The sequence below is a fragment of the Podarcis erhardii genome, assembly GCF_964252035.2.
Source record: "Podarcis erhardii genome assembly, chromosome: 2".
NCBI classification, from domain to species: Eukaryota; Metazoa; Chordata; class Lepidosauria; order Squamata; family Lacertidae; genus Podarcis; species Podarcis erhardii.
In genome coordinates, this window is record NC_138498.1 from 112,584,926 (window position 1) to 112,599,261 (window position 14,336).

Here is a 14,336-nt window from a genome sequence, read left to right on the forward strand (position 1 = left end):
AAAAGGGGCGCTTGCACATAATTAATTTGTAATGTGCAAGTGCTTGTCTTTGGCAGGGACTGGTCTGGATCGGAAGATGCAATCGCAGGGAGATCAGCTCCTAACAGAAGAGGAGGGGGAATATTCCTGCCCCCCCCCCGATTCCAGCGTTTCCAGAAGCAGAGAGATAGGCAGACCACAGAAGCTGCACAGTTGAGAGAGGAGCTCCCCAGCTGTGAGATAGTAGCTAAGCAACCAGAAGGGAGGGAGCAGTCAGAGAGTCAGTCGAGAGTGTGTGTGTGGGGGGAACCCCTTCCTCTCCCCGAATTCAGAGGTCCGAGCGTGTCAGAGAACAAAGGAGACACTGGGGGGGGGGGCAACTGTTGAAAATTCCGTTCCACCTTAAGGAACAGACATGTGGAATTGTTGCATGTCACATGTCTGTTTACATTCCAGCACAGTATGCTGGGAACTTCCGTTTGTGTATAGCTTTTGTTTTTCCCATTCTCCCTGAGAGGACATGAGAGAGAGGCGACATGTTTCTTTGCCCTGATTTATGATTAATAAATCTGTAGTTATCGTATGGCTTCATAAGCCTCACACCTATTCTGTGTGCGCAGTACACTCTGCTAATAGCGTGCTCTGGCTTTTGAAATCTGGGTCACTGATTTACATTGGAGCATGGGCTGATGGATGGAGATGGCACAGCTGGGGCTTGCCAGCTGGTCTCCCAGCCCTCTGCATGTTGACAGGAACTTCCCATTGGCACGCTTCTTGCTGCGGAAGTGGGGAGGAGTCTGAGTAGGCAACTGATATCCTTGCGGAGGGTTGCCTGTTTGTGCTTGCAACATAACGCTGTAATAAAAGGACTATCCATCTGTACTGGTTGTAAGGGGGTTACTTGTGCGTAAGTTGCCTTCAGTTCTAGTTAGATTGCCTGGCCAACCATGCTTTGGCTGACAGCTCACACTCCGTGACCGGTCTGTCACTCGCAGAATCCGTCAGTGGGCGTTTCTTGAACCTCTTCCAGCATAAGAGCTGTTTGACGCCAAGTCTCCTCCTACTTTCCCTGCGCGGAACTCGTCTGCGCAAGTAAGGGGAAGGCAGGGGCGTGCCAGCGCTCTCTCCACTAGTCTCTGGTGAAGGGTCTTGGAGACCTTTCTCCAATTCCTCCATCTCCCTCTCTTCTCTACTGGTGTTACGCTGAATTCCTTCCCCCCTGCTGGTCCCCTCTCCGGCATCGCTCTGGAGCCCTGCCTCCGCCTCTCGCTCTGATGTCAGTTCCCTGACACCATCTACCAAATGCTCGTTAATTCTTAGCGGCGAGCTATCAGAAGGGAGAGGGGAACTCCCGTACTTTTGACAGTCTTGAACCTACAAAATGGAGAGCCTGTTGGAGCCAAAGCAACCAGCCATAAGTAAGCTCTTCCAGGGTTTTTTTTTTTTTTTGGCTGTTATTTATCACCAAGGAGGTGAATGCTGTCCTTGGTTCAACAGATAGGAATCTCACCTGTCCTTGTCCGCTTCTCCAGCTTGCCCTCCAGAACTCGCCACCGTACTCCGAGATCTTCGTCTTTACTGATGCATCCCCTAAAGATGCACACCTGAAGAACAGCGTGGAAGCCCTCATCCAGGAACAGAAATGCAAGGTGGGCTGGGCTGTTTGCTTTTCATGATGTTCAGTTTTGAAAAACACTGATAAGGGATCTGAATTTTTGTTCAAGGTAAAGGTAAAGGGAACCCTGACCATTAGGTCCAGTCGCGAACGACTCTGGGGTTGCGGCGCTCATCTCACTTTACTGGCCGAGGGAGCCGGCATACAGTTTCCGGGTCATGTGGCCAGCATGACTAAGCCGCTTCTGGCGAACCAGAGCTGCACACGGAAACGCCGTTTACCTTCCCGCCCGAGTGGTACCTATTAATCTACTTGCACTTTGACGTGCTTTTGAACTGCTAGGTTGGGAGGAGCAGGGACTGAGCAACGGGAGCTCAACCCGTCGCGGGGATTCGAACCGCCTACCTTCTGATCGGCAAGCCCTAGGCTCTGTGGTTTAACCCACAGCGCCACCCGCGTCCCTATTACAGTTCTGTAAAAATCCAGGGCGAAATGGGCTGTGTAATAATACAATGAAACCATCTGTCCACCCTGCCCCCAATATAAAGCTGCTTCCCCCCCATTCCACTTGACGTCAGGTGACCTTCCTAATAACAGAAGATCCCTCCAGAACCCGGGTGAAAAGGGAAACACTTTCCCCAGACCGATTCAACCTCTACATCAGCCTAGCTCACAGCTCCGGCGGCCAGATCATATTTACGGACAACGAGAACATCCAGCGGGTGTCGGAAATCATCGGTGAATCCAGCACATCTTCGGTAATGGGGGGGGGGGGGAGAGGGGGAAATAGGGGGGAGTGCTTATTTTTAAGTACAGTGGTACCTCAGGTTACATACGCTTCATGTTACATATGCTTCAGGTTACAAACTCTGCTAACCCAGAAATATTGCTTCAGACGAAGAACTTTGCTTCAGCATAAGAACAGAAATCAGGCTCCAGTGGCGCAGCGGCAGCGGGAGGCCCCATTAGCTAAAGTGGTGCTTCAGGTTAAGAACAGTTTCAGGTTAAAAACGGACCTCCGGAACGAATTACCGTATTTTTCGCTCCATAAGGTGCACCGGACCATAAGGCGCACCTAGTTTTTAGGGGGGAAATAAAGAAATCTTTTTTTATTCCCCCCAAGCCCCAAAGAGCAAAGAAGCCAAGACAACGAGCGGGATCCATCCCGCTGGCTGTCTTGGCTTCCTCTTTAGCCACGCGCAACCTCTCCAGCCGGGAGAGGCTGCACGTAGCTTTGGCAGAAGCCAAGACAGAGTGGGGATGGATCCCGCTCGCTGTCTTGGCTTCGTTTTTAGCTGCGGGGCTGGGGCAGGGGAAGCCCAAGCTTCCCCTGTCCCAGCCCCCAGAACAGGTCCGGGAGCGGCGGCAAGGTTGCGGGGCTGGGGGCGCGCTCCGAAGGCTTGCGGATAGTTGCCTGAAGCCTGGAGAGCGAGAGGGGTCGATGCGCACCGACCCCTCTCGCTCTCCAGGCTTCAGCGAAAGCGTTCCCTCTGCGCTTCGGAGGCTTTGCGTTGCTATCGCTGAAGCCAAGGAGCCTGCATTCGCTCCATAGGACGCACACACACATTTCCCCTTCATTTTTGGAGGGGAAAAAGCGCGTCCTATAGAGCGAAAAATACGGTAAGTACTTAACCCGAGGTACCACATTGTAAAATAAAACCCACTGGCCTATTCATTAGGACGCTTTTCTAGTTTATAAAAAATATTTTTAATCGTTTACTTAAACCAGGGGTAGGCAACCTAAGGCCCGAGGGCCGGATTCGGCCCAATCACCTTCTCAATCCGGCCCACGAACGGTCCGGGAATCAGCCTGTTTTTACATGAGTAGAATGTGTCCTTTTATTTAAAATGCATCTCTGGGTTATTTGTGGTGCATAGGAATTCGTTCATCCCGCCCCCCCCCCATATAGGGACCACGAGAGTCATCTAGTCCAACCCCCTGCAATACAAGAATATTTTGCTCGACGTGGGGCTCGAACCCACAGACCCCGAGATTCAGAGTCTCATGCTCTGCCGACTGAGCTATCCCAGTCAACGTAGCAGTACACCGATCGTCAGTGCAAGCCTTTCTGCTTGCCTGATAGAACAGCCTGCCCTCTCCTCCCCCCCTCCCCCTCTGTCCTGACCCATCTCCCAGCCATCTATGGGGGGTGGAAAGAGCAGGGGAAGCCCCACTGTGCTAGCAAAAGTGTTTGTGCAGGCTTCTGCTGGCGGGGCTTGTTAGCTGAACCGTGCCCCTGATTTTGTTGTCGTTTGAGAGAGAGGACCAACCTGACAGGCATAGGCAAACTCGGCCCTCCAGATGTTTTGGGACTACAACCCCCATCATCCCTGACCACTGGTCCTGTTGGCTAGGGATGATGGGAGTTGTAGTCTTAAAACATCTGGAGGGCCGCGTTTGTCCTACGATGTGATGGCTTAAACGACATTTTCATATTTTTTTTAAAAAAAAGCATTGTGAAAGGCTCTACCTTCAAGTTGCTGTGCATTCAGAAAAAACACATCCTGCTTCAAACCACACATTTATTCACATGTTTCCCCCGTTGCTTCGCTCTTTCCAGGTGACCCTCTTCCGCCACCAGAAAGGGAACATCTTCAGCCCCAAGGGGTCACAGCGGAGGAGGAGAAAGGAAGCGGGGCAGCTGGAGGATCACACCTTCTGGATTGACAGCTTGGTGGACAAAGTGGTCTTGACCGTCCAAGGGGGCGTTCGGGCCTTTGAGATGCAGAACCCTGCAGGTAGTGTGATCTATGGCTTTTCACTGACACCTGTCTGCTCTCTCAAGTGTGTTGCCCCCAGGGTGAATTTGATTTAAATCAAATCAAATCGATTTAAATCACAATTTAAATCACTAGTCAGTAAGACTTGATTTAAATTTTTTTTTTTTTTTTTTTTACAGAAAGACTCATTCTTGCTCTGGCATAATCTTAATATTTACAACCAAATGAAGGTTTCATTTCTGGAATAATTAATTTTCAGAGTAGTTTTTACAATTATATCAGAAATTACTGATTTGGTTATACTATTGGAAATGCATAGACAGATAATTATGAAATTATTGTGAGGTTTAATAAGTTAACTGTTTATTTTTGGACAGCTTTTCTGCTGTACTTTATTGGAAGGAGAAAAAACAGTCATTTCCCTAATAACAATGTAAACAATTTGTTTAACTAAAACAATAACATTGTAGCATATGTATCCATGTTTGTAAACTGATGTGGTTAAACAATTAAAAAAAGAAAAACTTAGACTGAGTTTTAGCACACATGAAAAACTTAAAACAAATCTTTGTTTCCTGATGAATAACCTTTGGACTATAATGTAACTTAAATAGAAAACTATCTTTAGAAATATTTTTCCTCCAAAAGCATTTTATTTTTTAAAAAACCAATTTAAACAAAAAAAACCCTGATTTAAATTTTTTAAAAATCCAAATTTTAAATTATTAGTTAATTTTTTAAAAATTATTTTTAGCCACCCTGGTTTCCTCTCTGCTTTGGGTTCTACTTGCTTTATGTTTTAGGTGCTGTGCAGAGGGTAAGAAATCAGGTTACTTTTGGGCCAAGCCACACTGCAGTTTATCCTGTGATTTCAAGTCACGGCTCCAAGACTTTCCTTTCTTTCGCCCTGCCACTTTCCCCAGGAAAAAAGCCCCTAATTTACTGCTGAATCGGAACAAACAGCCATCAAGTTTTTCTGTGGATTAATGTTTGCTCTGATTCAGCTGTAATCGGTGGATTTCCCCCGGGGGAAAACAACGAGACAAAAACGAAAGCAAACCTCTTGGACCCATGGCTTGAATGGCAGGGACCTGTGGGTGGGCTCTTAGTCACAGGGGAATTCCAGGCAGGTATTTCTGGTGGGAACAGTCCTTCTCTTGCAGTACAAGTTTATCACAGTGCCCACCCTACTTCAGTGGCATCAGAATGCCAGCATGTATCCTCTCCTTTCCATTTAATCTTGACTTAATCTTCTGGCAGGGACGCGGGTGGCGCTGTGGGTAAAAGCCTCAGTGCCTAGGACTTGCCGGTCGAAAGGTCGGCGGTTTGAATCCCCGCGGCGGGGTGCGCTCCCGTCGCTTGGACCCAGCGCCTGCCAACCTAGCAGTTCGAAAGCACCTCCGGGTGCAAGTAGATAAATAGGGACCGCTTACCAGCGGGAAGGTAAACAGCATTTCCGTGTGCTGTGCTGGTGCTGGCTCGCCAGAGCAGCTTCGTTATGCTGGCCACGTGACCCGGAAGTGTCTGCAGACAGCGCTGGCTCCCGGCCTCTAGAGTGAGATGAGCGCACAACCCTAGAGTCTGTCAAGACTGGCCCGTACGGGCAGGGGTACCTTTACCTTTACCTTTAATCTTCTGGCAGAAAATCCAATAAGTTAGAAATAACCTGTTGCGAATGGGCCGTTTACAGTTACTGAATTGTTCTGCCTGGACACTGAGGTCCAGCTCTGAGGGCCTTCTGGCAGTTCCCTCACTGCAAGAAGCAAAGTTACGGGGAACCAGGCAGAGGGCCTTCTTGGTGGTCGCACCCTCCCTGTGGAACCCCCTACCGTCAGATGTCAAGGAAATAAACAACAACAATTTATTATTTATACATCTCCCATCTGGCTGGGTTTTCCCCAGCCACTCTGGGCGGCTTCCAACAGAATATTAAAATACAATAATCTATTAAACATTAAAAGCTTCCCTAAAGAGGGCTGCCTTCAGATGTCTTCTAAAAGTCTAGTAGTTGTTTTTCTCTTTTAAATCTAGTGGGAGGGCATTCCACAGGGTGGGTGCCACTGCCAAGAAAGCCCTCTGCCTGGTTCCCTGTAACTTCACTTCTCACAGTGAGGGAACCGCCAGAAGGCCCTCGGCGCTGGACCTCAGTGTCTGGGCAGAACGATGGAGGTGGAGACGCTCCTTTAGGTATACTAGACCGAGGCCATTTAGGGCATTAAAGGTCAGTACCAACTACCTGACTTTTAGAAGACATCTGAAGGCAGACCTGTTTAGGGAAGTGTTTATCGTGTTTTTATTATGTTGGGAGCCACCAAGAGTGACTGGGGAAACCCAGACAGATGGATGGGGTATAAATAATGATGATGATGATGATGATGAATAGACCTGTTTGCAGTTCTAAGCTCCCACCTGGAAGCGTTTATCCAGTCCAGCCAATTTTAAAGGAATAACGTTTAACCCAGTTTATGTTCCCCTTGTGACCGTCCATGCAGGTGTAAGGCAGGCTTCTTCATCAGCCAGCGGTCCATTGGCCAAGATCCAGTCCATTGGCAGCATCTACAGAGCAGTCCTTTCCCCCCCTCTCCATGCTGGTAAATGGACGCTGACACTTCAGTCACAAGGCCACTACTCTGTGCACGTCCAAGGTGAGGAAAGGCTAAACCGAGGTGCTGGAATAAGTGAGGCCACAATGCTGAGCTCCATTTTTCCTCTGCATGATCTTGCACACACCTGGAGGCGCTAGGGAGTGCCAGTTGCATCAGATCTATTATTGGCCTAAAACAGTGGCCATCTTTTTTGGATCTTTGAGCAAACGATTGGTCCGACATGGTGAAACTCTGTTCTCTAGAGCAAATGATTTATAGTGAGGCACAGAGGGTGGCAACACGAGAGCAGGGCCTTCTCTGCAGTGGCTCCCCATCTGTGGAATGCTCTCTCCAAGGAAGTTTCTTTTATTCTTGTTCTTACTGAAATTCTATCTCTCTCTCTCTCTCTCTCTCTCTCTCTGTCTGTCTCTCTACCTCTACCTCTATCTGTCTATCATCTATCTATCTATCATCTATTTATCTATCATCTATCTATCTATCTATCTATCATTTCTGTTTTACAATTTAGAGTATTAATTAAAACAACCCTAAAATATCAGTGACTTCCCTTCTCTTTCCATGATTCATTTTGCATATCATAAATCCCTGCATATTTTCCATAAACTAAACCATTCACTATTCCATTACTGCATCCATCAAAACTTGTTGACGCTGTTGAATTTATCTTAATGCTGCCAGCGTTTTCAAGTGTACACAATTTCCCCCATATATTTAATAAACATTTCCCAATCTTCTTTAAACGTATGTTCTTGTTATCTTCTTCTTTATGTTAGGTCTGCAAGCTGCACATATTCCATCAGTTTAAGTTGCCATTCTTCTTTAGTTGGGACTTGGCTTGTGTTCCATTTTTGGGCTAACAAAACACATAAATAACCTTTTTTTTTTTTTTACACCTGAGAATTTCCATGAAAAAACGTTTTACTTGTTGACAGGTCAGAGCACCTTTGACTTCCTGTATTACTTTGCGGTTCCAAAGGACGGACGCCACCCTGGGCTTTTTATGATGGATAGTTCTCCTGTGCAAGGTATGTATGGGATCTTTCTCCTTCAGTGGCTCCTTGGTGTTAGTTTTTGCACAGCTGTGTGGCAATGGCAAAGTCCTTGTCATTATCCAGTCTTAAAATACCATAGGAAGTGGACTGGGAATTATACTGAGGAGCACAAGTGGTCATCTTAATGGGGCAAATTTCACTATGGGTCTACTTCCACCAAGCTTAAAGAAACTTCAATACAATCTGCACAAAAAGTGTGCTTTGTGCCACTGAGAGTGCCAAATATTCAGAAAAAACAAGTTCACCAATGTGTTGGAAAGAATGAACCATTAAGTGATCATTTTAAACGTATGTGGTGGGCCTGTGGGAAAAGTGACCCAATTTAAGCAATCAAATTTTTCTTGATTTTAGAAAGGAAGTTTAAATTTTTTTAAAAAAACCATTACTGAGTTTATTCATGGGAGAACACCAAAATATAATATGGAAACCATTTGTGGGATGTGCATTGTTAGAAGACGGAGTTTTTATAGCTCAAACCTAGACATTTAAAGGATTTTACCTGTCTTTTAAAAAATCTATTGGCAAAACGCAAAACATTTGTCTTTTCATAATTTTTTGTTTAGTTTTTTATCTGTGCTGTCTGTAGAATTTCATTTTAATATGTTCTGCTTTCTCCTAATGTTGGTTTTTGGAAAATACTTCCCTCCACCCCCAAGCCTTTGTCTCTATTAACCGTCCAATATATTTGTTGGTCAGATATGAAAGACACCTTGGCCTTACCTGTTTCCTTAGACATTATTGCTAGCTGCCAACTTCCAGCCTAATCGCAGGCTTGGATACTTCCAGAGGCCCTGTCTATAAGCAGGTACTCTTCGCATCTTTGGGATTGGATGAGCACAAAAAATAGCTCTGCTGGATTTGACCAGCGGCCCATTGAGGCAGGCATCCTGTTCTCACATTGTCCAGTCAAGGGGAAGTCCAGTCAAAGGAGACTATGGGGTTGGAGTGCTCATCTTGCTTTCAAGCCGAGGGACCCGGCGTTTGTCCACAGACAGCATTCCGGGTCATATGGCTAGCATGACTAAACCGCTTCTGGCACAACGGGACACCCTGACAGAAACCAGAGCGCACGGAAATGCCGTTTACCTTCCGCCCGCAGCGGTACCTATTTATCTACTTGCACTGGTGTGCTTTTAAACTGCTAGGTTGGCAGGAGCTGGGACTGAGCAATGGGAGCTCACTCTGTTGTGGGGATTTGAACTGCCGACCTTCTGATCGGCAAGCCCAAGAGGCTCAGTGGTTTAGACCGCAGTGCCACCCACATCCCTCCTCTTCCGTCCTGTACTCTCCCAGCAACAGGCGTGGTCCAATGAGCTTTTGCCTTTCATTTCTTTTTCTTTTTAATTTTTTTTATTCATTTTTCTTTTTCATTCATTACATACATCTCAAAATTCTTAACATTTACTGTATATTCCTTCCTCCCTCCCCTCCAGGGCTTCCCCAAACTTCCGCTTCTGGTTTGTTTCTCTTTTCACCCATTTTGCTATCTCCTAACAGAAAAAGTTATTAATAACATAACATCAAGCCTAAAAACATAAAAATAAACACATCATAATATTCCACTATTTTCTAAACGTTTTCTAATACTAATAATGTGAATGCTTAGTTAAATCCTGCCATCAAGTCTATTGACTTTCTTTGTTTCTGCAAATACAGTGGTACCTCGGCTTAATTACTTACTTCGTTCTGGAGGTCCGTTCTTAACCTGAAACTGTTCTTAACCTGAAGCACCACTTTAGCTAATGGGGCCTCCTGCTGCCGCTGCGCCGCCAGAGCACGATTTCTGTTCTCATCCTGAAGCAAAGTTCTTAACCTGAAGCACTATTTCTGGGTTAGCGGAGTCTGTAACCTGAAGCGTATGTAACCTGAAGCGTATGTAACCCGAGGTACCACTGTATAATATAAATGGTTCCCATTCTTTTTCAAAGTCGCTGTTTTCTTTTTCTCTTAATCTGTCTGTCATTTTTGCCAGTTCTGCATAGAGCTTTTGCCTTTCCTTTCGACAGGCCTGCCCACTTACCTGGTCGTTATGGCAACCGGTTTGAAGCGATCCCCTGAAGCTGGCTCGGTTCAGCTGAAAGCTGTGAACCTGGAGGGGAGGGGAGGCAGCTTCGAGGAGCTGAAACTGGAAGGAGGAGCCAACCGGACCGACCTGCTTGTGGCCAAGCTGCCTCCCACCCTGATGACCGACAGCAGCTTCTCTGTAGTGCTGCGGGCTCAGGATGGAGACGGCCGGAAGGTGGAGAGGGCTGCCCCTCAGGCCACGACTGTTGAGGCATCCCTGCTGGAGGTAAGGCAGGGAAGCGAAGAAGAAAACCATGTGCCTTGGCTTGGGGAAGCTGGAGTGGTGGAGGAAGGGGGTGTGTGGTGGGTGCGGGCTGCCCCGGGTGTCATCACTGAGGGGATAGACATAAATATGAGGGGGTTTTGTTTTTGTTTTTTTTAAGGGCTCACGAAACTTTTTAGTTCAGTTTTTAAAAATATTTTATTTTTTTAATTTTTAAAATTTTATTGTAAGTTTTATTTACAACATAACATAACCCCCTACCCCCAATACGAAAATCCACCCTCATTAAACATGAACATAACATACAATAAGCATTACATAGAATCATAAATAAACATAGAATCATATAATTGTAAGAGTTGGGAGAGACTAGTCATCTGGTCCAACTCCCTGCAAAGCAGAAACTGCCATTGTATGCCAAGAAACAGGGAATTATGTTCACATGTGGGTATCTGTGGGTGTAAATATGTGCAATTTTTCTGGCAAAGGCTGTTTAAGGGGATAACAGAAATCGCTGGGTTAAAGCTGACCAAAAGCCCAGAGGTAGCATTATTTTCAATTTTAGATGGGATGGAAGGTTCGCAGGCTATGAAGGACTTATTGACAGCTGCACACATTATTATAGCTAGGAAGTAGAAGGGGCAAGTGGAATATAACAAGGAAGAATGGTATAAAGAGGTGTGGGATGTAGCTATTAATGATAAATTAACAAGTGCCATTAAGGTAAGATGGGGAATATGCAGGAGAAACAATTTTGAGGAGATATGGAGGGTGTTTGTAGAATTTGTACTGTAAAAATGGAAATAATAATCATAATAATCATAATAATTTATTATTTATACCCTGCCCATCTGGCTGAGTTTCCCCAGCCACTCTGGGTGGCTCCCAATCAAGTGTTAAAAACAGTACAGCATTAAATATTAAAAACTTCCCTGATGTCTTTTAAAGATAGGATAGCTGCTTATTTCCTTCACATCTGAAGGGAGGGTGTTCCACTTTGAATTGTGCTCGGAAACATACTGGGAGCCAATGCAGATCTCTCAGGACCGGTGTTATGTGGTCCCGGCGGCCACTCCCAGTCACCAGTCTAGCTGCCGCATTCTGGATTAATTGCAGTTTCCGGGTCACCTTCAAAGGTAGCCCCACATAGAGCGCATTGCAGTAGTCCAAGCGGGAGATAACTAGAGCATGCACCACTCTGGCAAGACAGTCCGCAGGCTGGTAGGGTCTCAGCCTGCGTACCAGGTGGAGCTGGTAAGACAGCTACCCTCGACATAGAATTGACCTGCGCCTCCATGGACAGCTGTGAGTCCAAAATGACTCCCAGGCTGCGCACCTGGTCCTTCAGGGGCACAGTTACCCCATTCAGGACCAGGGAATCCCCCCCACCCGCCCCCTGTCCCCCAAAAACAGTACTTCTGGAAAGGGGTTAAACCATCACAAGAGGTGTTGAAATTTTGGGAGGTTGGATAGTTACAATGGAATGGTCTCGGTGGTGGAGTGCACATGTTTATTCTTATTTATTTATGATACTTTGTCACAAAAAAAAAGAAAAGAAGAAAAAAGAAACTGCCATTGGCCCAGTCCTCTGGGGGATTCAGCAGGTGCCTTCTGTGCCAGTTGTTTAATGCCTGCTGGGGAAAAAATTGCCATTCTGCCAGGCCTGTGCAGGCAATTAAGAAAACACTTTTCCGCTAAGGGTTAATTGAAATCTGCTCTGAGCTTCTTGCTGTTTTTTATCGTAAGGTTTTATGGCTGTTAACTGCTTTTTTAAAATGACATATTTTTTAAAAATAAACAAAGGGGCACACCGTCATGCTTTTTTGGTCTGTGCAAGCCTACCTGCAAATACGTGCCTGCCTTCCTTTAGGGAGCTCTCATCTGGCTCCAGCTGCTGTGCTCTAACCTACGCCCTGCTTTGTTCCAGCTGAGCACAGACGCTCCGGTGTTCCCAGGGAGACCTGTTGCCATTGCCTGGAAGGTGACGAATCCTGGCTCACCCAAGCAGTATGATCTGAGGGTAAGCAGCGTTCCTGGGTTCCCGGTCAACATCTCCACCTCCAGGTAATTCTGATGAATGAGCAACCATGGAAGACACCAGTTCCTAGCATTGTAACTCAGCGTTTTCTAGTCTTTTATGCCCTGCCCTGCCTCACATTCCAAAGGCAGGGCTTGTGCGCATTCCACTATCGCACTGTGCAGAATGCAACTTCCTAAAAACTCAATTTCCGTTCCAAAATAAGAAATGTTTTGAGATCCTAAGGCTGTGAACGTTCTTGGAGATTTCAGGATCCAGTGCATGTGAGAATGTTTTTAAAAGCTGGGTGGTGAGGGTTTAGGCCTCTGTGCGGGTCTTTGTCCCCTACCTCCTCATGTTTAGAGGGGAAAGAAATTAGGGGTGTTGCCTCTCTGATTAGCGGTGGAGGCAATTTTGTTGCTGGTCATACCATATTGTATTGATGTTACTCAGGGGTCAGCAAACTTTTTCAGCAGGGGGCCTGTCCACTGTCCCTCAGACCTTGTGGTGGGCTGGACTATATTTTTTGGGGGATGGGGAGAATGAATGAATTCCCATGCCCCACAAATAACCCATAGATTAAATAAAAGCACACATTCTACTCATGTAAAAACACGCTGATTACCGGACCGTCCGTGAGCCAGATTTAGAAGGTAATTGGGCCAGATCCGGCCCCCGGGCCTTAGGTTGCCTACCCATGACCTTACCTTACAAACTCCTGGTTTTATATGAAATAGAGTCTATACATGTTTTAAACAGCTAGATAAAATACTGAAGCTGCTTGATAATGTTTAGGCCACCCATCTATTTCTTAAATATTAACTTCTTTCGGACTTGTGTTCGACCAAACTATTCCTCCAGCTGAGTCCTCCAACATGATTAATGACCTGAGCGTTTGATGAGGCTCCAGGCACGTTCCCCCATTACGCAGAGTATACAGCAGCAGGGAAGGACGAGAAATATGAGCTACATTGCGAAGAGTTTTATTTCTAACTATGCAGACAGAAAAGAAAATACATCCTCTCTCTGTGAGAGCAGAGAGGCAACTGAAACAAAGGAAGAGGAAACCAGTAATATAAACATCTGTCTCCCGTGAGACTTCCAACAGTCTGGAATCTCTGGAATGTAAACAGAGTTTTGTGACTCCAAGCACTGCACCAGTGGCACAAACAGAAACCTAACAACTTCCACTCCCCTTTACTGCAGGCTACAATTGGACTTTAACCAAACAGCAACTGGACTCATTACATTGAATGTACCTGATGCCGCTGATCCTGGCTCTGTGATCACCCTGACGCTGCAGGCCAGCCTCCTTCACCCATCTGGGGATCCTAGCTTTGCCCATCTACAGCTGCTTGTGATGCCTCTACCTCTGGTGAGTTTTTTGGGGGAAGAAAACTGGGGAGCCACGGGAGAATTCCTGGAGTTATTCTTTGATTATATATTGGGATGGGGAACCTGTGGTGTGTCCCCCCCCCCTCTCCGATGCTGGACTCCAAATCCCATCAGCCTGGTCAGCATGGCCAGTGGATGATGGGAATTGTAGTTCGACAGATATCTGCACAGGTTCCATACACATGGTTTGCTTGAAAACCATCAGAAGGATGCAGGCTTGTCAAAAGGAGCAAGGAAGTACTCATGGGTCATAACATTACAAGTTTGGGGAGGACAGTCCCTTCCAAACCCATGATCCTGTGTATGCGATAGAATCTTTAAGAGACAACCAATCAGACCGCTCTCTCTTAAGCTGGTAAAATGCGGACTTGACTATGCTACCACTCAGTGGATTTGTAACTGGCTGACTGACCGAACCCAAAGGGTGCTCATCAATGGTTCCTCTTAATCCTGGAGAAGAGTGACTAGTGGGGTGCCACAGGGTTCTGTCTTGGGCCCGGTCTTGTTCAACATCTTTATCAACGACTTGGATGATGGACTCAAGGGCATCCTGATCAAATTTGCAGATGACACCAAACTGGGAGGGGTGGCTAACACCCCAGAGGACAGGATCACACTTCAAAACGACCTTGACAGATTAGAGAACTGGGCCCAAACAAACAAG

The 14,336-nt window shown here is 46.4% G+C and overlaps 3 protein-coding genes across 8 annotated transcripts in view; 1 reads left to right on the plus strand and 2 right to left on the minus strand.

The window, feature by feature from the left end:
• The window catches only part of LOC309337139 (TNF receptor-associated factor 1-like), a 261,886-nt gene that overhangs the window by 68,185 nt on the left and 179,365 nt on the right, over window positions 1-14,336 (minus strand). The gene's annotated exons all lie outside the window — the stretch shown is intronic.
• The window catches only part of SAPCD1 (suppressor APC domain containing 1), a gene marked incomplete at its 5' end in the record, with an annotated part of 82,423 nt that overhangs the window by 32,131 nt on the left and 35,956 nt on the right, over window positions 1-14,336 (minus strand). The gene's annotated exons all lie outside the window — the stretch shown is intronic.
• The window catches only part of VWA7 (von Willebrand factor A domain containing 7), a 39,106-nt gene that overhangs the window by 20,842 nt on the left and 3,928 nt on the right, over window positions 1-14,336 (plus strand). For 4 of the 5 annotated variants that reach the window (XM_081852413.1, XM_081852412.1, XM_081852415.1 and 1 more), the window contains exons 9-16: window positions 1,512-1,628; window positions 2,173-2,352; window positions 4,156-4,333; window positions 6,808-6,960; window positions 7,854-7,946; window positions 9,980-10,263; window positions 12,188-12,324; window positions 13,484-13,652. In XM_081852413.1, the coding sequence (XP_081708539.1) occupies window positions 1,512-1,628; window positions 2,173-2,352; window positions 4,156-4,333; window positions 6,808-6,960; window positions 7,854-7,946; window positions 9,980-10,263; window positions 12,188-12,324; window positions 13,484-13,652 (1,311 nt within the window). Of the gene's footprint in view, window positions 1-1,511; window positions 1,629-2,172; window positions 2,353-4,155; window positions 4,334-6,807; window positions 6,961-7,853; window positions 7,947-9,979; window positions 10,264-12,187; window positions 12,325-13,483; window positions 13,653-14,336 lie in introns of those variants that run through there. The other variant, XM_081852416.1, reaches the window with a different exon arrangement.